Source organism: Mus musculus, chromosome 11, assembly GCF_000001635.26.
Source record: "Mus musculus strain C57BL/6J chromosome 11, GRCm38.p6 C57BL/6J".
Lineage (NCBI taxonomy): Eukaryota > Metazoa > Chordata > Mammalia > Rodentia > Muridae > Mus > Mus musculus.
In genome coordinates this window covers 105964747-105990273 of record NC_000077.6, presented here as the reverse complement: position 1 = coordinate 105990273, position 25527 = coordinate 105964747, and the positions used below count along the sequence as shown (strand labels likewise).

The 25527-nt window shown below is 52.2% G+C and overlaps 1 protein-coding gene and 1 long non-coding RNA gene across 4 annotated transcripts; one reads left to right on the top strand and one right to left on the bottom strand.

The window, feature by feature from the left end:
• Positions 1 to 309: 309 nt before the first annotated feature.
• On the bottom strand, positions 310 to 22326 carry Ace (angiotensin I converting enzyme (peptidyl-dipeptidase A) 1). Of its 3 annotated transcripts, NM_207624.6 has the most exons (25): positions 22029 to 22326; positions 21200 to 21367; positions 20480 to 20573; positions 19578 to 19721; positions 18791 to 18982; positions 18160 to 18257; positions 17741 to 17913; positions 17190 to 17413; positions 16738 to 16882; positions 16397 to 16495; positions 16048 to 16170; positions 15396 to 15607; positions 14602 to 14738; positions 13571 to 13729; positions 13235 to 13322; positions 10961 to 11104; positions 10602 to 10793; positions 8679 to 8776; positions 8334 to 8506; positions 5006 to 5229; positions 4557 to 4701; positions 4186 to 4284; positions 2136 to 2258; positions 1658 to 1845; positions 310 to 1472 (listed from the first exon to the last, which is right to left on the bottom strand). In NM_207624.6, exons 1-25 carry the CDS (start codon positions 22290 to 22292, stop codon positions 1240 to 1242), a joined length of 3939 nt encoding a protein of 1312 aa, NP_997507.1. In that variant the 5' UTR covers positions 22293 to 22326; the 3' UTR covers positions 310 to 1239. The 3 variants fall into 3 exon arrangements, with proteins under 3 accessions (NP_997507.1, NP_001268748.1, NP_033728.1); NM_001281819.2 differs by having other exon boundaries at positions 310 to 1845; NM_009598.3 differs by lacking the exons at positions 15396 to 15607; positions 16048 to 16170; positions 16397 to 16495; ... (7 more) ...; positions 21200 to 21367; positions 22029 to 22326 and adding an exon at positions 14871 to 15085.
• Positions 4580 to 24667, top strand: Gm11651 (predicted gene 11651). Its single transcript, NR_104047.1, has 3 exons — positions 4580 to 4736; positions 17734 to 17849; positions 23698 to 24667. It is a non-coding gene; the product is annotated as a predicted gene 11651 (long non-coding RNA).
• Positions 24668 to 25527: the final 860 nt, after the last annotated feature.

The following is a 25527-nucleotide window of genomic DNA, read 5'->3' as shown; positions in this document are numbered from 1 at the left end:
TGTACATCACGTACAGAGAATGAGCAAGTGAGAGACAGAAACAGAGAAAGAGAGAGATAGAGACAATTTGGGGTGAGGGTCCTAACAGAGGTGAGACCCAGCGGGAAGGCAAGATTCTGCCCTAGAAATCTGACCATTTTCCATTTGGCCAAGAACTAGGATTAGCAATCAAATATTTTTTTGTAAAAATAGATGCATTTATGATAAAGGGGGGAAGATACATAGAATATAGTGGTACCTCATATCGTGTGTAGAGAAAAATAAATAAATATAAATAAATAAATAAAAGAAAAAGTCTGAACGATACCAAAACTTCAACAGTGCTTATATTTCTTAATGTTGCTACCATGGGCTTTTTATTCAGATTTTCCAAATTTACTACATAAATATGTAGATAAAAAGTTACTTCAAGTGACACCCCCTAAAATCCAAATAGGCCTTCCAAAGGATGGCTGAGGCTGAGGGGATGTGTTCCGGGATGAGGAGGTGGGCAGTAGCAGTGAACCCACTGTGTGGTCACGGATTAATGCTCTTTCCTGTGGGCAGAGCCTACGTGGCTCCGTCAGGGAACCCAGGCTGTCCACTTATATACTGGCCGCTTCAGCATGCTCAGTGAGGCACGCCCTTCCAGGGCCCTCACCCTGTAGCAGGGAAGGGCATCCAGAGCCTTCCTCCAAGACACCCAGCCACAGAGAGGTCACATGGGACAGGATGAGCCATCTATAGTGTATCCACACATAAAGGAGGCAGCCTACCTGCTTCCTTCCCCTCTGTTTCCTAGGCTCCTCCCTGGCAAGTTCATGGGTCTGCAAGACAGGAGCCACCTCACCTGGGCTGTTAGGAAGGCTGGTGGGAAAGGTTGTGGGGGATGGGGTCCAGAGGAATTGGGATTAGCTTCCTGCTTGGAGGAAGACTGCGAAGACAACCAGTAAAGGGTCGTGCTGGGACTGTCAGGAGACAGGCAAGCAGCCGGTCCTGTCCCTGGCTTCCCACAAGGGACACAGACTCAGGTGTGGGGGAGGACCTTTAATTGTATTCACAGAGACTGGGCAGGGAAGTCGGTGTTAGACACTGGGTATCCAGAGAATGGGGGCTGGGCCTGGGGGGTGGGGGTGGGGCAGAGTGGATGGGGACAGCAAAGGAGGAAGGCTCAGCTAGGGTATGTTCCACTCAAACACCATGTCCCCCATCCAGTTTCTTATGGGACACTCCTCTGCTGGCCTTGCCAGCAGGGTCACCTCAGGAGTGTCTGAGCTCCACCTCAGACCCAAACTGGGGCCCACGGTGGGGCCGGCGGAGGCTGTGATGGTTACGGATGTTGTAGAGCCGATGGGCGAGACCCACGGTGGCCACGAGCAGGGCGACGCCCAGGAAGAGCAGCACCCACTGGCCCACGCGGGCCTGCTGTGGCTCCAGGTACAGGCCCAGGAAATTGACGCGGTTGGACTCTGCGGTGGAGCCTTCTGCGCGAGCTGAGCGAGGAAGCAAGGAGACAGGGCGGTGGGCAGGGCGACGGGTGGGCTGGGGTCTTGCGTCCTGGCGTCCCTGTTCTTGCTCTGAGGTCAGACTGGAGACTGTCTGGACTGGGAATGGGGTTCAGCCCTATATGAGCTCTAGGAGCTGGGCCCGGGGGCTGGAGGCAGGGTGGGTGTAGTACCGGTGTTTGGCGCCCAGTTGTACTCCGGCCAGCCCAGTGTCTCTCCATGTCTCCTGTTCTCGGTGACGAGCCATTCTGTCAGTGGCTTGAAGTAATTCATCATGGCGGAGGCTGACATGTTAGGCTGGCCTGTGATCAGCTTCATGGCCTCTGGCCACGGCTTACTGTAGCCCAGCTTCATGGCATCCCTGGGGGGCGGGGGGGGGGGCACCGGAGAAAGGGAAACTGAGTAAGAAGGACCTGGATTCTTTTTACCTAATCAAACCCATTTTCTCCGCCTAAACATCCCTTTAGGATTGGGAAAGCCTGAGTAGGTCTGAGGCAGGGGTGGAGAGGGGAGGCCCCAGGAACTCCAGGGTCCTCCTGGAGGTGTCATGTCAAGGGTGACTCAGGCTCTTCCTGTCTGCTCTCAGTGCCGCTCAATAGCTTTAGTGGTTTCTCAGGTCCAAAGAGTCAAAGGAGGTTCAAGGACACTCACGCCAGGAGCTTCCCTGCTTCCTTGGATTGGTAGATGTCACACTTGTGCAGGGGACCCGTGTGCCCGGCTGCGCGACACAGCGCCTCGTGGAACTGGAACTGGATGATGAAGCTGACAAAGTACCTGCGGTGGAGGGAAGGGGTGACACGGTGTGGGCGAAGTGCCTAGACTATAGGAAAGGTAGAGTGGGGCGGAGATGGAGGGGCTTGCTGGTGCCCCTCTGACAGTCCCGGGAGACACTGGATGCGGTCAGGATGTCACTATTGCCTTTGGTGCCATCTGAGCTCCTCCCAGCCGTGCCTGTGTGGATGCTGCCCACCCACAGGCTGCCTAAATTCCTGCTCCAAGGAGATCCAAAGAGCAGGCAAGAAGAGGTTAATGAAAGAGCCCCGTCAAATCCTTGGCAAGCTGTATGGTTCCCACTGATGGAGCAGAAGGCGATTGCTGGGTGGAACCTGTAGATGTGATAGAGCCTTCTCCGTAAGGAAGGCAGTGGGAACAGTCTTATCTGAAGTAGCAGGAATTTCCTGGTGGGAACCTGCCAGTCAGGCCTGGGCAACCACACCAACTCTGATTTTAAAGGTCCTGAGTAGCAGAACAGGCTCCTTCCTTTGGATCCTGGGCATAAACCATTTGCTACCCGCTCCCCTGGCACTTCCTCAGTGTTCGTGCAGGCTGCAGGCCAGTGAGATGTGTTTTTCTAGAGAGCCAAGTCTCCTTCGTTCACTCCTGTCTGGATAACTGTGCTAAGTTGGGACACTGTCACAGGGTCCATCTCCAGGCAAGAGTGAGTACTGGGACCTTAGGAGATCTGGTAGGTGGTGGTGGCCTCACCAGAGACTTGTCACCTAAAGATCCTCACTAGGACACTGTCTAGGTCAAGGCTGATGGGTCCCAGCAATGACTCTTCCTGCTTCTTGGTCCTCTGCAACATTGGAGAGTGAGTGCTGCTTCCTTCCCAGGTCCCAGACTCCATCCATCTTAGTATGTGCTGACTAGTCCTGATGTCAGGGCCTGCTTCCCCTTGGCTTGCAGAGATTGCTGGAGGCAAGACCTTTAAGAAGCTTAGCCTTTTTGAGAGGCCTTCTCTGTCCTCTGTGCCTTGCTCCCAGGTACCAGCCTGGGGACCAGAGACTCTGTCCTGGGACCTGCCTAGTCACAACTCTGGGTCCCACACCCATCCTTCCTCAGTGCCCTGAGAGTATGAGGAAGGAAAGGAGCTGCCTGGGCCACCTTATGCTATGGCTGAATGACGCACAGGCTGGTGTGCTGACGCCATCCACTTAAGAGTGTAATTCACAATGGAGGACCACAGCTAGCAGGTCTCCAGCATGTTCTGTGTAGAAAGGAGGCTGAGTTGTTAGCCCTTGTGTTGAGATCAAGGTAAGAATGTGGATACCCCTAGAGACAGAGGACATTGCTCAAAGAACATGACCTCTGAGCCCCAAGCTGGTAATTAACCTGTCCCTAAGCACCCAACCTTCTACATAAGCAGGGCCTTTAGTCCTGGGCTGCAGATGACAGGATATTTTATATATAACTCAATATGTATTGCAGGCAGTTGGTTTAATTGGAGCAAAGGCCCCGCAAGGGGATCTTGTCTCGAAACTAATCAATCAATGGGGCCCAAGTCAGTATCCAGCCATGTGCCAACTGCCCCGTCAGTGGGGGATGTGGTGGCTCACCATTCCAGGCTAGGTTAAGATAGGAGGACTGATATAAATTTAAGGCCTGCCTGAACTACATAGTTTGCTCCAGGCCAGCCTGGGCTACAGAATAAAACCTGCTTTGAGACAGAAATCCTACCGAGACTAGGCCTTGTAACCAGTAGCCAATCTTCTGGTGAGGTTTCTGACTTTAACTGTTTAGTTGATGCGAACGTTCGTGTTATCCAAGGAACATTTAAAGAAACGGTCTTGGTAGCGGGTGAGCGGACCCAGGCACCGTGTGCCCTGAACCAGCTCCAGCGTGGAGTGTCCAGTGACGAAAGTTTAAACATGAGCCGGAAGGGACCACCCCCCATGGCGCCCTCTCCTCCCTTCAGTCTTACCTGACGTATGGCACGTTCGCAGGAACGTGGAACTTGGACCCTGGGTCAAAGTCACCTTGGGATCTTGGCACTGGGGGGCACAGACCCTGATACTTCAGCCTGTTGGGGAGGAAGATGTGGTAGAAGGCGAGTTTAGGGAGAACCAAATTGAAAGGGAGTGGGTATTTTTTTTTTCACTTGAAGAACAGTCCCTGCATCAGAATATCCTCTTCCCCTGCATGCTGTGTCCCTGTACAACCACCCGGGGGACCCCCCATCACTGGTGTGTACGCACACATACACTTTACTGGCTCATCTGTAGACCCTCAAGGCGCATGCAGACAATTCATAGATCCCTTCCAATCCACACCCCCACCAGAGTGTTCTAGAACCTGAGGCTCCACCACTCCTGGTTATAGTTCTCCTTGGTGATGCTTCCATCAAAGACCCTCCAGCGCCACTGGTCGATGAGGTAGCTGAAGGGGATAAAGGCGATCTTGTCGAGGGCCATCTTCATTAGAAAGTTGATGTCATACTCTGCCAAGAGAAAGACAGAAAGAACACAGCCTCAGGTTCATGCCTGCCTCTTATTGGGTGGGTGGGGTTATCAGCTCAGATCCGGCTGGGGGAGGGGTGGAAGGTGCTGAATCTCTTCATCCTTCTTAGGGATGATCTGTGTGATTTCCTCTCAGGCTGGGTCCTCTTCTCTTTCTAATGGTCTATCTCAGAACTTTGCGCAGGCCGGGGAGGGGCTACAAAAATTTCCTCCTTCCCACCTCCCGAGGTATGTTACCCCTTCTGGGTCCCCAGCCTGACCAACAGGGCCTCTGCTCTCTCTCACCGTAGCCACTGCCCTCAGTGCTAAGCAGGTTGAGACTGTATAGATGCTTGGGGGTAGACACTGAGAGAGCCATTATATCTCCAATAGCTTCATGAAAACCAGGGTTGGCACCCTCCCGGAAAGTCACGGGTAAGTCTTTGTACTGCATGAAATACTGGATGTGGCCCATTTCGTGGTGCGCTATCACCAAGTCCTCCATGTTCACAGAGGTACACTGCTTGATCCTAGGAACAGGGGTTGGGAGAAGGGGTGTCAGAATATCAAAGACGCAAAGGGACCACGATGCATGTATCCTATGAAGCAGACATACTCTGTGTGTGTGCAAGGAGCATGACGTGATGGGAAGGAGAAATCCAGATACCCTAAGAGAGAGGTAGCCTGAGGGCCAGGAGCTTCTAAAAGTCATTGTAGCCATTTCTCTGTCCCTAGCTTCCCTGAGTAGCTCTAATCGGCCCTGTCTATTGCTTTCTGACCTGCTCTGCAGGCCCAAAGACGTGAATTCTGTACACTGTAGAGTGTGTGACCAGTGTTTTCCCACGTGCTTTAGCTTCCAGGGAAACACACAGGCTGTGGCAATCTGCATCTCATTTAATCCCAAACCACAGAGTGGATTCACGTGAATGCTAATGGCCAGGGGTGAATGACAGTTACAGAGCAGTCTGAGTCAGAAGGCTCTGCCTCTCTGAGTTGATCCCTCTCTCTTCTACAAGCCACTTCCAATGATGGCTACTTCTGCCTGGGATCTAAGCAGACTCTCCCAGGGTAGGCTCACCTCATAATTCTTTCTTATGGGGAGTCTGCTACAATGTCTCTGATTGCTCATAGAAAAAGATTCCCAGACAAAGTTTGGAGCTGAGACAAAAGGATGGACCATCTAGAGACTGCCATATCCAGGGATCCATCCCATAATTAGCCTCCAAACGATGACACCATTGCATACACTAGCAAGTGTTTGTTGCAAGGACAGTGATATAGCTGTCTCTTGTGAGACTAGGCTGGGGCCTAGCAAACACAGAAGTAGATGCTCACAGTCAACTATTGGATGGATCACAGGGCCACCAATGGAAGAGCTAGAGAAAGTATCCAAGGAGCTAAAGAGATCTGCAACCCTGTAGGTGCAACATTATGAACTAACCAGTACCCCAGAGCTCTTGACTCTAGCTGCATATGTATCAAAAGATGGCCTAGTCGGCCATCACTGGAAAAAGAGGCCCATTGGACAGGCAAACTTTATATGCCCCAGTACAGGGGAACGCCAGGGTCCAAAAATGGGAATGGGTGGGTAGGGGAGTGTGGGGGGGGAGGGTATGGGGGACTTTTGGGATAGCATTGGAAATGTAATTGAGGAAAATACGTAATAATAAAAAAAAAGATTCCCACAGGAATTCTCACCCCCCCCCATGATCCCGATCCCCTGGTCAATTTACCTGGCCCTTACAGCTCCAAGCTCTAAACCTTTCAAAGGGTTTAAGGCCAGACAGTACTCCCTCACCCCACGAACCCACTTTGTTTGTGCCCTAGCTTTGTATCTACTTGTCTTTCTTTAAAAGAATTTACACACACACACACACACACACACACACACACACACACACTGTAACTGTCTTCAGACACACCAGAATAGGGTATCAGATTCCACTACAGATAGTTGGGAGCCACCATGTGGTTGCTGGGAATTGAACTCAGAACCTCTGGAAGAACAGTCAGTGCTCTTAACTGCTGATCTCCCCAGCCCCTGTATCTACTTGTTTTATTGGGACACTTCATCAGCTAGGGACAGTATCTCCGTCCCAACCCAGACATAGTCTTCCCCCTTTCCTTTGACTCTCAGTTGGGGCTTTCTATAGCCAATAGAATGTGGTAGACATGTAAGGTTAAAGATACCTGCAATCCCAGCACTTGGGAGCCTCAGGCAGGAGGATAACAAGTTCAATGTCAGCCTAAGTTTATAGTGAGTCTGTCTAAAAAGAGGAATGCTGGAGGGAGGAGGGACCCATAGAGCGGACAGGACTCTGTGCCAGTTTTACATTTAGTCACTGAAAAGCCTGGCTGCTTCTGCTTTAACTCATCTGCTAGCTTGTGCCAAAAAGAGGCCTGATCAACTACAAGCCGCTCCGGCCGCACTAACCAGACACCCTAACCAGGTCTCCTTGAACATTCTAACCTAGGCACTACCTGTGGTGGAGACCTGAAAAACTCAGCCAATAGCCAAAACTAGATTCTGGGCAAATGGCCCCAGATGAGCTGCTAAAATTACCCCAGTTGTGTCTAGGGTGTAGTAACTTAGTGACAGAATGTCTTTCCAGTATTCACAAAGCCCTAGGAGTCACTTCCCCCTAGTGTCGTTTAATTAAAGTTTTAAGAGTTGATATATTTATGTGTGTGTGAACCTGTCGTGGTATGCCCTTGGCCATCGAAGGACCGAGTCTTTTGAAGGTCCATTCTCCCTGCACCATGAGGGTTTGGAGGATTAGACTCAGGTTGTGGAAGGTGATGGCAAGCACCTTTGTGTTCTGAGACACCTTGCTGGCCCAATTAAGCTTTTAAATACTCTGAGATGTCTGTCACCTCGGAGTAAGGACACTTTCACCTGTAGTGAACACCTCCTGCGCAGCACATGGAGACTTGACGATCAGCTAGTCATTTTGTGCCACTATTTTTTGGGGCAGTCTGTTAGACAGCTGTAGGTAATTCATCCCAACTTTATAAGGACAATGCTTTGTCTGTCATTGAGAGTGGGTTCTGTGTCAGGCACCCAAGCACTAGCGTGCCTCCCTGGGTACCCGCGGCATGCCCACAGGAAGAGCCAGCAATCTGTAAGGGAAGCTTTGCAGCCTACAACAGAGCTTACAGCAGGCATCAGGTCTGTGGCTGTAAGCATCCAACTGACCACTGACTGACAGAGCTGCCCACAACTTCTGCCTCTCATTTCTTTTTTTTCTTTTTCTTTTTTCTTTTTCTTTTGGTTTTTCGAGACAGGGTTTCTCTGTGTAGCCCTGGCTGTCTTGGAACTCACTTTGTAGACCAGGCTGTCCTCAAACTCAGAAATCTACCTGCCTCTGCCTCCCGAGTGCTGGGATTAAAGGTGTGCGCCACCACGCCCTGGCCTGCCTCTCATTTCTTAAGTGGAATTTCCCTACCTGATTCTCATGTCTGGAACTGGACCCAGCTCCTTGACTCTTGATTCTCAACTGCATCCCAAACACGCCCCGCCCCCACCCCGCCCCACCATCTGTCTTGTTCACTCCAGTTGAGGGGATAGCCACAGAGCCATACCCTTGTCTGTCCTGGGGCTTAAAATAAGAGTCCTAGTTCCAGTCAGACAGACCTGAAGTCCTTGCCGTTGTAGAAGTCCCAGGCTGAGGGATGGCACACCACCTCCCTTCCATCGGTGGGCTTCTCTAACATCGACTTGTTCCAGAACTCAGGGGGCACAGGTAACAGCCCCAGGGAGGTAAAGAAATTGTCAGCTTCCTTAAATATCCTTCTGGGTGTCCATCCCTGCAAGCAGAGAGAGAGTTCTTTGCAAACTGGGCTCTCTGATTGACAGACACAATTGTGACAAGAGAGAGGATGTGAGAGGGAGAGAGTATCTGCCCTCCCATCTGGGCCTGTCCCCCCCACCCCCCATTCCCTCAGGAGGTCCAGAGATGGCCGTCTTGGCTTCACTGACCTGCTTTATCATGGCTTCCGTGGCATCTATATTGGGGGCGGAAGGGAAGGGCGCCACCAAATCATAGATGTTGGACCAGGTCTGCGCCCACATGTTCCCTGGAGGCAAGTGGGAGAAAGACAGATGGCAGAAAGGAAACATGATTGTGTAGGTTCAGAGAAATCCTGCCGGAAGAGGGATCAGATCCCAATCCTGTCAATCAAGGTGGTATCTCTTGAGCACCAACTGTTTGCAAACGGTGCTGGGTATTTGATGTGCATGTCTCCCCACCTGCATACCCAGCCCACAAGGCCACTTCCAATATTGGTTGTAGGTAAAGCCTTGCTAGTCATTAGGAATCAGGGTAAGTCTTTACTACTCATGAGCAGTGAGGGAGTCCTCCACAGGAGGAATCTATAGTCCCTGGAGCATCAGTGCCCATGACCACCACCTCCAAAGTGCCAACCAACCCAAAGCACGTGGCATGTAATGACTTGTAATCCTCCCTGCTCCCTAGTACTGTGTAGCAAAGGACCCTGAGTCTGGAGAGAGTTACATAATCCCAACAGGGGTGGGTTCATAACTCCTAAGTGATGAGATTGGTTTTAACTGCCAGCAGGCCACTCTTGTCCAGCTACCATTACACTGTCCCCTCTGTATTCTCTGAAGTTGTATTATGCCGGCCCCCGGGACTCCAACAGGACTCAACCATCTCCTCTGGGGATGGCTAAGGCCCTAGAGTTTAGTGTCAGTTTAAGAGCCCAGCCCTCCAGGATTGGAGAGAAGGGTGATGTTCAAATGAGTGGAAAGTTCGAAACTCCACATAGAGTCAGGAGTCTACGATAGCTGAGGGAGAGCGTGCCAGAGTGAGAGCGGTGGAGGATGAGAAGGGGATGGGAATGTCAGTGGGGGGGGGGTAATACTATACTAGTACAGTACAGTACAGTACAGTGTAGTGTAGCGTAGTATAGTTTAGTATAGTTTAGTATAGTGTAGTATAGTATAGTTTAATACAGTATACTTTAGTATACTAAAGACTTTCTTCCCCTCTCCTCACTGAAGATGAAGTTCTCAGCCCCAGCCTGAATCCCCAGCCACCTGGAACTTTCTGCATTCCTCTTGGGCTCCATGCTCTTGGTCACTAAGTTGATGTCTACTTAGATTGCCTTTCAACTCTCCTAAAAAGGGATGGAGGAGGGCTAGGATCTTGGGACGCAGCAATGCTCCACGTGAGTGAGAATCAGACCCACAGTAGAACCACCTTCTGGGGGACGTCTCCCAAATGAGCTCTAAATGTGGTCTCTCTGGCTTCACTGTTCCTAATAACACCAGGAAAGTGCTGACCCAATGGGAACAGAACACTGGTGGCCTCTGTCTTCCCCCTGGCTCTTCTCATCTCCTACTGTGTTGCTCCTCTCCCTCCTTTATGCACTTGGGGTTATTTTAATATTTAAAGCCCTAGAAGGCTCTTTGCTGTCACACCTTGACCCAGATCCTCCACACCATCCCTGCCAAAATCTCACATCTTTCAAGGCTCATATGGAACTTCCCCAAGCCCCACACCAAGACTCCTGGATCTTGTTATCTCAGGGCATGATGGATAATGTAGTCTTTCCCTTAAAAGATGGTAAAAGGCTTGCACATCTTAATTCTGTGGCGGGCATGGCACCAGAAAAGCTGGGGAGAGTGGATCAGTGTTAGAGCAATTGCCTGCCATATATAAGGTCGTGAGTTCAATCCCCAGCACCACAAATAAACAATATTTGTGGTATGAAAGATGAGTGGGAAGTTCCCCCAACCCCTTTCCACTCCAGCCTTGGCCACGCTCCCTCAGAGCTTCTGGTTCTGTCACTATTCTGGTTTGATCTCTGCCCTGTGGCCAGTACTATACTGTCCCTTTATTGCCCATTGACCACCTCCCTGAGGCTGGACCAATGTCCTTACCTAGCAGATGGGCAGGAATGGGGCCATCCAGGTTGATGTACTCGGACCCATAGTGGCGGTGCAGGGAACGACGCACATAGGCATGCAGGTTCAGGTAGAGTGGCTGCAGCTCCTGGTACAGTTTTTCCAGGTCTTGCTCCAGGTTGTCAGACTCGTATAAGGATCTCCATGAATCCCCTGCATCCGTGTAGCCTGCACAGGAGACACAGTCAAGCTCTTCCAACAGCCATCACTTACCCAATATGTCCCTGACACCTCTAGGGCCCTACTTGTCCCTGGCCTGGGGATCCCAGAGGGCCTCTGAGGAGTTTGAGGTACTGGGGAGCAGCCAGCCAGAGGTACCAGCATTGGTAACTCACCATTGAGCTTGGCAATCTTGTTGGAGAACTCCACATACTTTGGGAAAAAAGGAAGGATGGCTCTCCCCACCTTGTCTCTCCAGCTCTTCCATGCCCATAGCAATTCTTCATATTTCCGGGATGTGGCCATCATGTTTGTTAGATCTGGAATGAAGGGGTCAGATGGCTTGAGCCTTGGTTCACCTCTCATCTGCTATTGAGGGAACTTGGTCATTGAGTTTCAGAGTTGGAATAAAACTGGTAAGAGCACTTGGAAATGACAAAGACGGGCAGGAAGTCTAGTGGGGGTAGGGGGAATGGGGGAGCCAGCGGCTGCAATGAGCTCCTAGGGTGCCCACCTGGGGTGACATGCTGCACACACACAATCTCAGATACTTTGAAAGGGACAGCTTTGTTCTTCTCTTCTGAGGATCTCAGTGATGTGCCTATGTGCACGTGCAGGGTGTGGCCAGAGCAGAAACAAAAGGTTCTCAAGAGTTCCCCTTCCCTGGGAGAAATGGTTTGTGGCGTTTCACAGGCCTGAGTTCAAGTTCTCTCTCCCACGGACCTATCTCTTTCCAAATCTATAAACAAGGAAGTGACCATAGCCCTCTCAGGGATGTGGAAATGAATGGGAGAGCTCGGTCCCTGAGCAGGGGGCTGTGCCTTGTCATTGCTGTGGTCCTGGGGACCTCCAGCATCCTTTGCAAATTGTCATTGGGCTGAAATTAATAAAACAGTAGCCACAAGGTTTGTGGAGGGTCAAGAACTACCTGGGCTGTCCCCAGCAAGGAGGAGAGCCTGCGTCTATGTCCTGTGGAAGCCACTCTGCACGAGAAACCCCAGTAAGAACACACAGGTGGCATCCAATTCTCAGGCCTGGGTGAGAGCCACACAAGACTGCAGGTGGCTATCTTGAAACAGGTGCCTTTGCCAGGATCCTGCCCTGCCCTTGGCCTACATGGAGGAGGCTTGGAGCATCTGATGTGGCCCAAGCCCTCACTATTGAGCTTGTGCTCAGGGCCTCTACCCTAGAATAGTCTGTCATATTCACTTGTTACAGAGAAAGATAAACTTAATTAGATTTCTTTGAAAAGATTTGCTTTTCAGAATTCTGTGATGAGTCACTGGTCTTCACGGACCTTTTAATTACCATGTCTATGGCCAGATGGCCTAGTCCTAGATCAAAACCCTGTATGGCAGCGATACCAAATGCTACATGTTTTTTAAAGTAATTTTTTTTTTTGAGACAGGGTTTCTCTGTATAGCCCTGGCTGTCCTAGAACTCACTCTGTAGACCAGGCTGGCCTTGAACTCGGAAATCCGCCTGCCTCTGCCTCCCGAGTGCTGGGACTAAAGGTGTGCGCCACCATGCCCGGCCATGTTTTTTAAAATATCCACATTTAGAAATATACACCCAGACATGCATACAACCCCAGGCATTCTTACATGTCTGTGTGCATGAAGCACGGACATGTTCCCTCTCCCTCTCTGCGTGTGTGCGTAGCCACACCCACTGCCTATAGGGCAGACCCTGCCCCGGGACTCTTTCTTCCTTCTGTTTATTTTCCATTTCTCCTTCTATTTGTTATTGTTCTGACTTGGGAGCTGGGGTGGGGCCAGGAGGAAACAACTGGTAAAGATTCCTCACAAAGAATGCTTATGAATCTAGTTTATCAATCCTGGAAAGAGTGTGTTGTGAGACTATCTGTGTGGGTGTTGGTGGGGCCAGAGTGAACCTTGGCAAAGGGGACATAGGCTGAAGAGAAATGAGTATCGGGAGAGAGGTGGTTATGAGCCGGTTTATAACCGGTTCACTGTGGAGCCGGTTCACTGTGGAGAGGTTCAGTAGCGGGAGGGATGGTGTGGAATGGTATCAGGCTAGGAACAGGAGGCCAAGTTCTAATTTGGTGTTTCTAGGGCTGTGAGACTCTTGTGCGATTCATCCTTTCCCATTTCCTTTTCAGGAATCTCCCTCAGTGAGGGAGGGGGTTCTAAGGAAGTCAGAGAAGGTGAAGACTCTCCTTTTTGGGGTCTGAGCCTCTGAGACATGTGCTGGCGAGTCTACTGCTCTGAGGGGCATGTAGAAAGAGAAAGAGAGCTGAGGAATTCTGGGCGAGACAACCTTACAGGGGCAGAGGATTAGAGAAATTTGGATGGGGTTCTGGTTCTCTGTGCGGGCAGAGCAGTTCTACTGGTGGGGACAAGTTCAGGAAACCCTTCCCTTGACAGCACGCTCATCCCTACCAGCCAGTTGCCCACTGCCACCTCTCTTTCACCCAGGGGTGCTCTCACCAGGTTCCAGGGGCATACAAGTGCCATTTGTGTAGCAAATGTTGGATAAGCTGTAAGTTGTCTCCATGTCTAGCAGGATCTGGTTGTACTGTAAGGGGAAGAAAAGGGTAGTGAAGAGCCCCTCCCCCACTTTTGCTCTGGCACCAGGTACCATGGGGTGGGACCCATAGGAGCATGGGCCCTCAAAGTGTTACTGTTATGGGAATTGCAGAGACATGAAGACAGGACCCCTATTATTAAGACTTGACAAATCAAGACAGCAGTGTGGACCCAGACCCAGGACGTGGTGGTTCACTTCCCAGCAGTCTCCACTCCCTGCCCCGCATGGCCACCTACCTCTTCTAATTCCTTGGGAGGCAGCACTGCCCGGTCCAGGTTCTGAAGCTTCTTTATGATCCGCTTGATGGAAGAGTTTTGAAAGTTGCTCACATCAAATGTCTTGGCCCGGGTGCCATATTTCAGGGTGTGATTGGATACCTCCGTGCTTTTCTCAAGCTGAGGGCACAAGGAGGTAGTGTCAGGCTCAGGATATTTGGTATGGTCTCCGTGTAGGAGGGTCTATAAAGGTAGTGGTGAGGAGTGTTGTTTCATTAGGCTGGTATCTTTGCCCTGACAAATACCCTCCACTTCAACTTGGACCATACTGTACATTAGGTACAGTATGAGTTCCTTGGCAGACACCTGCAGTCTAGCACGTAGGGAAAAAGAGCTTAGCATGCCTTAGGTGTCATTAGGATGAAGGCAGTGTGCTGTTAGAAGGACCACACCCACCCACCCCTGCCTGCCCTGAGTATTCAGTGATTGCATCTTTGAAATGGGAAGAATTTCACTGCTTATGCATAGCTGCCAAGGGGTGTATGCAGGAAGAGAAGTTGAGGTACCAAGGACCCAGGGACTGCAGCACATAGTGGGTCTTCAGTCAACATTAGCACCCAGTGGTTGGAGCATATGGCTAGTTGGTTTTCTGTAGTATAATGTATACTCTGTCACAAAGAAAGGGCCAAGGTACAGGGGAATGATCCCTCAGTGCTGACAAACAGGCTGTCAGTCCTTTAAGGAGTGACACTAACATCGCTTATAAGTCACTTATAACACTGATGTTATAACGTTATAATGTTATAAGTCACTGATGCACAACGGATTACGGTCTGAGAATCCTCAACTAGAGAACGGTAACAAAGGAGAGAAATTTGCTCAGGTGCAGAGTCCAAGCCCACTAAACTGGAAACTGAGTATTCTTTTAAATACTCAGTTCAGACTTTTCACCAATTTTGACAGCTTGGTGCTGTGTGTGTGTGTGTGTGTGTGTGTGTGTGTGTGTGTGTGTGCACATGGTTCATGCTGGAGTTAGTGGAAGTGGTTCCTACCAGGATCTTGCTGCCCTCTATGGTAATGTTGGTGTTATATTGCCAGTTGGCCTCTGCGTACTCGTTCAACAACACTTGGGCTGTCCGGTCATACTCTTCCACGAACCTGTCAGCCTTGGCTTCATCAGTCTCTAGGTCTGCAGGAGGTGAGGAGGAAAACAGACAGGCCTTGCCTTCCTTACCACAGGGTGTGGTCTCATTGGAGTTCCCTCCTGCTGGCCCCTGGCTCCTTGCCCCCTCATGGCCCTGCCCCCTTCCAAGAGTCCCACTTGGGATCTGGGTTGTCTGGTCAATGGTTGCTTGGTGAGTTGTTGTCTGGCTTCTGGTTGTTGCCTGGTTTGTTATCCCCTGGTTGGCTGTCACGTGGTCAGTGGCCACCTGACTCAGGACCAGCAGATGGTGCCCACAGCAGAGCAGCAGAAAGAGGAAGCTGGGCAGTCCTGGAGTAGCCCAACCTTGGCCCATGGCCGCAGGAAAGCAGAGCCCTGAAGCTCCCATCACCGGCCAATAAGAGCCAAGCCTGCAGTGTGACCTCATAGAGCAATGTGCCAGCCAGCCTGACCCCAAGGGCCCTCAGGCTTGGGCACACTGTCTCTAGGACCCTGAGAGAAAGACATACCCATTTCTGCTTAGGGCCCTGAGGATGAGCCCAGGGGTGGCTTGGCACTGAAGCAAAGGACACTGGGGCTCAGCTGGCAGCAAAGTGACCAGGATGCTGAGGCTTTGACCCAGAAGCCAGAGGCCAGAGGCCAGGACTTCTCTTGGTCCCAGTCCACCCTCACTCAGAGCTTTACCAATGCCCTCTGGATAGTTGTCGGGTAACGGTGGACGCCACTGATTCTCTGGCCAGCCTAGGACTTCGCCATTCCGCTGATTCTGCTCTTCCAGCCACTGGCTGACCGGTTGGAAGTACTCCAGCAGTGCCTTGGCATCCAGGGCATCTGAGCCTACCAGGTCCTTCAGTACCTCCTGCCAGGGCCTGGAGCAGCCAGCCTGCAACACCTGCCTGCCAAGCAGAGTGACCACTGTGGGCACAGGGGACACAGGGTGGGGCCCACAACAGCACCATTGTCCACTTGTCCCTCACTAGTAAAAGAACTCTAGGGTTGCGGGGGGTGGGGGAGGTCTCTGTGAGGCTGGTAAGGGATATTTGCCTGGCCCATGGCAGCTGAAGGCCTGCTTAATAAATATTTGATATGTAAGAGAGACAGGAGAAAGAGGGAGAGAGGGAAGGAGGGAAGAAAAGGAAGGGAAGGGAGAAAAGAAAGAGAGGGAGGGAGGGATGAAGAGATGGAAGGAGTAGAGGAAAGAGAGAAGAGTTACTCCACAGGTGCCTGGCTTTGTGGTGTTGCAACCAGAGCAGACAGCTACCTGCAGAAACGACCTCCACCAGCCTCTTCCCTCAGCTCCGACCCCTACCCCTTGTTTTGGAACCCTGCCACATACTTGAGCTTGGCCCCCGCCTGGGCGGACTGGTAGATGTCACACTGGTGTAGTGGGCCCTGGTGGCCTGCCTCCTTGCACAGTGCTTGATGGAACTGGAACTGCAGCACAAAGCTCACGAAGTACCTGCGGGCACAGACGGGGGCTAGGAGGAACGAGCGTGGGGAGCTAGACAAAGGCCCCTTGCTCAGGCTCTATCTATCCGGTGTCCTGCAGGTGACAGCTGGACTAAGGGCTGTCTGTTGGGAAGAAGGCAGAAATGGAGTGTACGTAGCCCAGGAAGGAGCATTCTGACTCTCAACCCTTGGGTCTGAAGGAGGACAGAGCAGGGATGTGGGTAGAGCAGAGATACCTGATGTACGGTGTCACGTTTGGGATGTGAAACTTGGCTCCAGCATCAAAATGGGTTTCATTCCGGGCAACTGGTGGGCAGATCCCCTGATACTTGGTTCTAGAAGAGGATGTTTAAATCCTAAGGCCCTAGGCTGTACACGTTGCCTGAGACTGGCAGAAAAGATACCGGCTCCACCCCTATCCCACCCCTTCCTCAGCATCCCTTCCACAGCCTGGAAAATGGGGGTGAGGGGACTTCCTGAAGGCGAGGCTTCAGTGGGAAGGGAAAAGGGCAGACGTTAGAAAGGAAGGGACAAGACTGGTAGAGGCAGGAGGTGCCCTGGGTGAGCCTCTTCTCACCGAAGATACCACCAGTCGAAGTTGTAGCGAGAGGGTGGGGTCCGTCCACTGAAGACCCCCCAACGCCACTGGTCCACCAGGTAGCCAAAGGGCAAGAAGGCGATTTTCTCTAGGGCCATCTTTAGCAGGTAATTGATGTCACTCTCTGTTCAGAAACAAGAAGAAAGAAAAGGGGGAAGGAGAGAGTGCAGCTAGGGCAGAGTGGACCTGGCGGAGGGAGGGTCATTTGGCAGGAGGCGAGGCTGGACAGATAGAGGAGGTGAGCCTCAAGTTCTAAGCCCCGCTTAGACAAGGACTCTGGGTGAGTGCTAAGGTCAGGGTGTGTGCATCTGGTGTCTCAAGTTAAAAATAAGGACGAGATGGAGTGAGGAGCAGTGGGGATCTACTGTGGTAGGAGATTTGAATGAGCCAGGCTGGATATGCCTCCCCCCCCCCCCCCCCCCCCGCCATACCTATGTCATTGGTAACATGGTCCAGTAGGCCGATTTTGTGCAGATGTGCAGGGGTAGAGACGGAGAGTGCAAGCACATCCCCAATGGCCTCATGGAAGCCAGGGTTGGCACCTCTACGCAGAGAGACGTGCAGGTCCTTGTACTGGAGGTAGTACTGCACGTGGCCCATCTCGTGGTGTACTGTGGCCAGCTGTTCCATCGTGACCCGTGTGCATTGCTTAATCCTGGAGTGGGGATGATGGGGATGAAGGTGATGTTGAGGGCAGGACCAGAGTGCTGGGAAGGCTGGTCCTGGAGGAACACAGGGCCAAGGAGGACTCTGCCCTGGGGTGAGGAGAGTTCAGGAGCTAGCAACCCTATTGACCCTACCCTGATCCACCATCACTCAAGCCACGCCAAGGCAACACAGCTGGTCGTCCCTCCAAGCGGCAGGGATACTGAGCTAATGTGGCTTATTGTCTTGGCATAGACCAATCCCCCAGTACAGAGGCAGGTCTGTGTCACAGCCGCCTCCCTTAGACCCCTTGTGCACTCCTCTCCCCAGGTCTGACCGGAAGTCCTTCCGGTTGTAGAAGTCCCAGGCAGAGGCGTGGCACACCACCTCCCGTCCATCCGTTGGTTTCTCCAGCATTGACTCCGCCCAGAACTCAGGAGGCATGGGTGAGAGCCCCAGCGAGGTGAAGAATTCCTCTGATACCCGGAACATGTGTGTGGCGTTCCAGCCCTGGCCAGCAGGCAGGGAAACAGGTCAGGAGGCAGCCGTATGGAGCCATGCCTTGAGCTCAGGGCTTGTGACTTCCACCCAGGACAGGAAAGGTATCTGAGGCTCAGTGGCCTCACTTCCCAAAGGCAGGGCACTACTGACCACAGCAGATCACTCTGCCACCTTAGGTCACTGTTGACTATTGCAGAAAAGGGGAGGGGCCCCATGCCTATCACATGACCCCCAACTCCTGTCTCATTGACCTACCTTCTGTACCATTGTACTGGTGACATCGAGGTTGGGTTTGTCTGGGAAAGGCACTACCATGTCGTAGATGTTCTCCCAGCTCTGGGCCCACATGTCTCCTACAGGGAAGAAGCAAGTGGGACAGTTTGGTCTCCTGCTCAACCATTCCCATTATGTATGCTATCCTGTGTGGGTGTCGGCACCTATATACCCTTGGGCCAAAGGACATGTCCCCTGACTCTGTGGGCTCCACAGGACTGGTTACTGGTGTCTTTTCCGATTATGCCAGGATCCTTCACTAAGGGGCCACAGGCTTCCAGGCTTCCAGGCTCCCAGACTCATGTCCTCAGGTATGGTCCACAATAAGGCTGCTGCTAACCCTGACCCTGAAGCCAAAGCCATCGACTTGACCCCTAGCTCTGCTCTATTCCAGTTTTCCATTGGCTCTAAATTCTTGGCTCTAAATAAACCTCAGTCTCTAAAGCAGGATTCCAGCTTGGTGGGGACATTGAGCCATGGGGGGCTTCCGTGTAAGGAAGCAAAGGTTATGACATTCCACATGCCTGAGGCACTGTGAGGGTGACCCATCGTCCCTCTTCTAGGCATCCTCCTGCACCCGAGCTCCTCTGGGCAGCAAGGTTCAGGTTCTTACCCAGCAAATGGGCAGGAATAGGCCCCCTGAGATTGACGTATTTGTCCCCATAGCGGCGGTGCAGTGCGCGGCGGACGTAGGCATGGAGGTTCAGGTAGAGGGGCTCTAGTTGGTGGTAGATATGTTCCAGACTCTCCTCAAAGGAGGGGGACTCATACCAGGAGCGCCAGAAGGCTCCTGTGTCTGAGAAGTCTAACAGGGTGGGAGAGTGCAGGTCAGGCCCAGAGCTTTGGCTGTCCACATCCTAGCTTCAACTCTACCATTGTCCTGATTCCAAGCACTGGAGTGAGACTTGCTCAGGCTGGCCTTGAACTCAAGATCTTCCTGCCTCAGTCTCTCCAGCTCTGGGATTACAGTTGTGTGCCATAACTAGTCCCCCCTCCCTCATTTCAAAGCCAGGGTCTCACTATGTAGTCCAGGCTGGCTTCAAACTCCTCATCCTTCTAACTCAGCCTTTCAAATACTGGGATTACAGATATGGGTCACCATATCAAGGTCCACTCTAGGCTCCAGCAAAACAGGTCCAAGAACACAAAGAGGTAGAGAGTCTTAGGGCCAGGAGCAGTGCCACAGGTAGTACCAGGAGCATCAGTAAAAGGGACAGGACAGCAGGGTCTGTTGGCTGCAGGTTTCATACCATTCCCACTAGCTATGAGATCTTGAGACCATCAGTCTGGCTGTTTTATCTAGCTCAGGGGTTTAGGGCTCACTGGGGACAGCAGACAAGGATGCCTTATAAGATAGGAAAGGTGGCTGTCTGTCCATGGAGAGAAAGATGCAGGCTCACCGTCTTGTCTGTAGGCTTCGTTACTGATGGCAGTAAAGTCTTGATAGAGGGGTTTCAGTGGGATACCCACAGCATCATGCCAGCCCTCCCAGGCAAACAACAACTTGGCATAGCTTCGTGAGGAAGCCAGGATGTTGGTGAGCTCTGAGAGAGGTGAGCAGGATCAGTTATGAAACCAGAGGTATACACTGGTCTTCATTCCCACCAGCTTCCTCACGCATCACAGTATCCCCAGACCAAGGGCAGCCTATGGGTTTGGGGAGATGAGGCTATCCAAAGAAAGCACCAGGCAGGACCCTGCTCCCAGGAAAACGTCTAAGGCAGTTGACACAGAAAGGACATTTAGAGGTTAGAATAGACAAACCCTCCATGGCCCATTGCATAAAACAGCGAAGCACCAAGGGACCCAGGGCTTGTGGGAAGCTTTTGGGGAAGGTGAAAGGACCCCTAAAAGGAGAGCTAGGTGGCCAGACGGTGGTGGAGGGGTGGGCTAGCCCAGTGGTTCTCAACCTTCCTAATGCCTCCACCATTTATACAGTTCCTCATGTGGGGACCCTCAACCATAAAATTATTTCTGTTGTTACTTTACGTCTGTAATTGTGCTACTGTTGTGAATCATAGTGTAAATATCTGTGTTGGGTAAATATGGTCTTAGGTGACCCCTGTGGAAGGGTTGTTTTGACCCCCAAAAGGGTCACAACCCACAGGATAAGAACCGCTGTGCTAGAGGCTCCCTGAAGTGAGTTTGCCAGAAGCAGCAAGGGTGTGAGGCAGAAGTGTGGGTACATCTGCACATTCCAGCCCCAATGGGGTACCAGTGCCTTTGGTTTACTGACAGACATCATCCTAGAGGTGACCCAAAAGGACCAGGAAACCCCAGCAGAGATTGGACAGGACCATACCTGGGTCCAGGGACCAGCAGGTGGCAGTCTTGTTGGGGAAGCAGACCTTGCCAGTGGAGTAGATTCTGCTCATGTTGCTTAGCAGAGAGTTGTACTGCCAAGTTGGAGTTGAGGAAATATTAGTGACCAAATATTAGCCCCTGGAGTTAATCTTCCCACCCCTTTGGCTGGAAGGAAAAAGCGGCCTGGAGGAAGGATGTGACTCAGACAAGGCCACCCAGTTCTTCCAACCCCTACTATACTGGTGCCCCTTTCAGTGCAAGCAGCCTTTGCAGGTGGTACCCACTGACCAGAGAGCCGAGGCAAGCATCAGCTGGTCTCCAGCTCACAGCGGGCATGAATCCCTGCTATCCCCTGGCCTTTGTGCTGTGTGTGTGTGTGTGTGTGTGTGTGTGTGAGAGAGAGAGAGAGAGAGAGAGAGAGAGAGAGAGAGCACATCTCTCTTTGTATGTGCAATACAATTCTGAGTATGAACTCCAGGGCCTCACACTAGTTCAGCTACCCGCCAGCTCCCGCGTTTGGCTTTCTACTCCACAATACAAAGTGACTTGTCACACCATGCATCTGGAGGGAAAAGCCCATGAACAGCACTCTGTCTCCCCAGATTCCTGATAGCCAAGGTCCAAACAGACTATCAGTCCCTTCCGGTCTGCCGGGCTGCTTTCCCAACCACAATAGGCACCCGGGGAGCTCAAGTTCTGCCTCCACCCTCAGACCCACCTGCTGCCGCTGGGCCAGGGGCAGATTGGCAGGTCCTAGGGTCCGAATAGATCCGATGATCCTTCGCAGCTTTGAGTCAGTAAAGTTCTGCCAAATGGACTCATACAACTCCTTGGCCTTCTTGCCCCAGACCTCTGCAAACTCCTGGCTGACCAGGGCCGCTTCCTCCTGTGCTCACCAGGAGGGTAGAAAGAGTAGCCCAGCTTAGAAAGAGGCTCAGGTAGGAGAGACTACAGAACTGAGAGAGCAGTGGTAGGCTAAGGGCTTCCGGACCCCTTGTTCCTGCAGAGATCCTGTCCTGGGGATGAGCTTGCAGGGGCAGCACCCCTCCTCCTGAGCCCTCTGGTTGGAAAGTGTGGGAATCTAGTTCAAAGGGAACAATGAAGGAGAAAATTGGGGCCAAAGTAGGGGACAGTGAGTGGAGGGCCAGGGAAAGAAACTCAACAGGAGATCAGGCAAATGCCAGAGGGCAAGGGCTCTGCAGCCAAGCTGGGTACCCTGTACGCAGACAGCCATCGCCCCAACCCTTGATGCCGCTTCGGGAGGATTTTGGCCTCTGAGGAGCCAGCTTCATCCACTCCATTCCTGTGTTGGCTTGGATCACGTGCCCAGCCCGTACTGGAGCATCATTGCCTGTCTAATGCGCAGAGCGGGTGGGAGGGTCCGGCCTAATGGCAGGGGTCCCATTAGGGACCTCAGTGCTCAGGGTTGAGGCTGGGGGGCGGGGGGGTTCTGGCGTCTGCTGTCCGCCCTAGGCGACGGACCGCAGGCCTGTGATTGGCCGCTGCGTCCTGCTGCGCCCCGCCCCCGCCCGGGCCCGGGCACCCACCTGGCGTCGCGCGTTCTCCTCCGTGATGTTGGTGTCGTGCGCCCAACTGGCCACGGTGCTCTGGAACATCACCACCTCGGCACTCGAGTTATAGCTTTCAGCGAAAAGCTGCGCCCCTGCCTCGTCCGGGGAAAAGTTGCCCGGCTGCAATCCAGGGTCGAGTGCCGGGGCGGGCGACGGCTGCAGCAACAGCACCAGCAGCGACAGCATCAAGAGCGGAGGCGACAACGGCCACCGCCCCCGCTGGCCGGACGCGGCCCCCATGGCGCGGTGCGCGCGGTGCGGCGCTGCCCCTTCTCTCGTGCCGCGACCGCCCTGCGGATTATAAAACCCAGCCACCACCGCCTCCCGACACACCCCCACCTCCCCGCCCCTCCGCGCTTCCTCCTCGCTCCAAAGTCCCCGGCAGCGCGAACCCGGCTGATTCCCCGCCCGCCCTGGGCAAGGAGAGCCCTGTGGGGCCAGGGAGCAGCCTGGATGGAGAAATGGGGCTAGATCGGGCTCTCTCAGAGGAAGCTAGAAAAGGGTCCCTGCCCGCTGCAAACACTGCTGCGGCCCAACCGTGCCCTCTGGCCGCCACCACGTAGTCTCAGGCCACAGAGCCCAGCAGGCTTGGCATAACCCTCCAAGCCTTTCCGGGCTCTTGAGTGACAAGGGGGCGGGGGTGGCAGGCTGGTGCCACCGGGATGGACTTAAGGTTGCCAGGTCATGGAGGAAAGGGGTCGCCTGCGTGGGCGCGGGAAGTTTAGCTGTCCTGACAGGCGCCTTGGCTAGGTGCTGCAGATGTCAGCAACCAGTTCACCTTGGGCTTCGGTTGTTGGGATGCCTCGAAATAGAGTCTATTCTGCTCTATGAGGGGGAGCCATAGACTAGGCCATCAGCACTGGCATGCCTGCCCCTACTCTTTGGATACACAGCTGTTCAACTCACAAGAACCATCATGTGTGGTCCCAACAGAGCCCTAGAACCTCGCAGTTGCACGCTCTGAAAGCTAAAAAAAAATGTGCCTTAGAGATTACAACAACCCCCTGCTTTTTAAAAATGGAGAAATTACCCCTGAGACAGATTGGCTTCAAGTCACCTCAGGTCTCCACACTCCCAGTCATTTCCCTGTCTCCTCCACCCGTCCCTCAAAGTGACAGGCCTGGGGGAAGGAGAATCAGGTCCTCTAAATGCATCAGCAGCCTGTGAAGTTAACCTCTGAGCACCAGGGCTGTGCCCCCAAAGAGGTGGGCGGACCCTTGTCCTTGCCAGATGGGGTGATGGAGTTCACATGGGAGATTGTGTGACCTGCAAGGACTCAGAGTGAGACTGTGCTGGCCTGTCAGGTGACTTGCTCCCAAAGAGGTCCCAGGGGACGGGTAGAGATGGAGAAAGGAGGAAGGAGCAAGGGGCCACCTGCTGAGAACTTAGGTGGTCCATATTGCTTGGGCTCCCAGGATTTGAGGGCTGTGGGTTTGTGTGAGCTGTTGTGTTTCTGGAGGAAGCAGGCTGTACTGGTGGAGGGTTAGGAGGGGATTCTGAGAGTGGTACCTATGGAGTTCAGAAAGAGGATCCCAAAGAGGAGGGTGGGTGGGCAGGGGTAAGTACAGGCCTTAGCTTGTATTGAGCGCATCTGATTTGTGTTGTTTGTTTTTCTTTTTCTTTTTTCCCCCTCTGTCAGAAACAGAACTGAAAGCAAGGAGAGAGAAAGACAGGGTGGAGCTGGAGGCCCAACTGTCTCTGAAGAGCTCCTGAGTACCAGGCCAGACAGTGGAAGAGCAGGCTGTGCTTTCTGCTGGCTCATTCTCAGGCCCAGCTGTGTGGCAGTGTGACATCCTCTTTACTCTCCGATTAGGGACTAAGTTCAGGAATGAACAGCTCTGCCTTACAGACGTGATGAAATCAAAGGCTCACTACTGTGATAAAATAATCTAACCTTGCTTACTGATAGCCTGGGTACTTGGAGTCGTCACCCTCCTCCTCCCTCAAGGTGACAATGTATTGTAAGAGCTTGTTGAAGCACAGGGCTTTCCACTATGCCATACTTTTGGGGGAGTGGATACAGACTCTATCAATCTGCTTTATTCTCTGTGGGTTTCCCAGAGCTTAGCATGCACCTGTCACAAAGAAGGGAGCACAAGGGTGACATGAATGACTGGCGTTCGAGCACATGCCCCTGGCAGGGAGCTCCCGGTCTCTGCAAGAGCGATCTATGAAGAACCAAACCCCACCAATTTGGAATTTACAGTAATACATTGAATATCGTGATAAATCAAAGTTAAAAATAACTTTCTCTATTTTTAGGGTCTTGTACATGAAGGAGAGGGAACATAAGGAAAATATACCTTACACTTGTATTGCACGTTGGATGTTTCTGTACCCTTATGTGTGAGTGGTATAATTTGACGTTTAGATATCCCCGGGAGGTAGGGAAGTGGTAAGGTTCTCTTTCCCCTGTCAGCTCCCAGGTGCCACAGACTGTGGAGGAGGCCCCCAACCCTGCAGGAAGATCTAATTAGGATGAGGCCAGTGAGGAGTTGTGCAGATCCTGCCCACCTGTGCTCATGCCGCCAATCTCTCACCCTTTAAATCCTTTCCAGTTACTGGTAACTACAGAGCCGAGGGAAAATCCTTAAAAATAAACTCATCACTAAGCATTGGTGGTATTATTCATGGAATCCTTACCCTTGGGAAACCAAGGCAGGAGGACCAAAAGTTGGGAGTCAGCCTGGGCTACATGAGTTCCAAGTCCATCTCGGACTATGTAGGAAGACTTTTCCTCAAACAAACAACAACAAAGCCAAACACACACACACACACACACACACACACACACACACACACATACACATACACACACACACACACACACACACACACACACATACACACACACACACACACACATACACACACATACACACACACACACACATACACACACACACACACACATACACACACACACACACATACACACACACACACACACATACACACACATACACACACATACACACACATACACACACACACACATACACACACATACACACACACACACATACACACACACACATACACACATACACACACATACACACACACACACACATACACACACACACACACACACACACATACACACACACACACACATACACACACACACACACACACACACACACACACACACACACAATACAAACGTGACCAACAGGAAAGAATCTGGAGAGATGGTCCCGTGATTGAGAACATTTGCTGCTCTGGCCGAGGACCTGAGTTACCAGCACCCACACTGGGCAGCTCCCAGGGCCTGTAACTCCATCTTCTGGGGGTCTGATGCCCTCTTCTGGCCGCTGTAGGCAGTGCATGCATGTGGGATGCAGACACAAACACTAATACTCATCAAAAAAAAAAAAAAAAAAGAGAGAAAAGAACTGGGAGCTCAGAAATCCTTATATTTATTTCTATTGCTCTTTGTTGTCAGTGTGCCATGTAACCCAACAAGCTACTT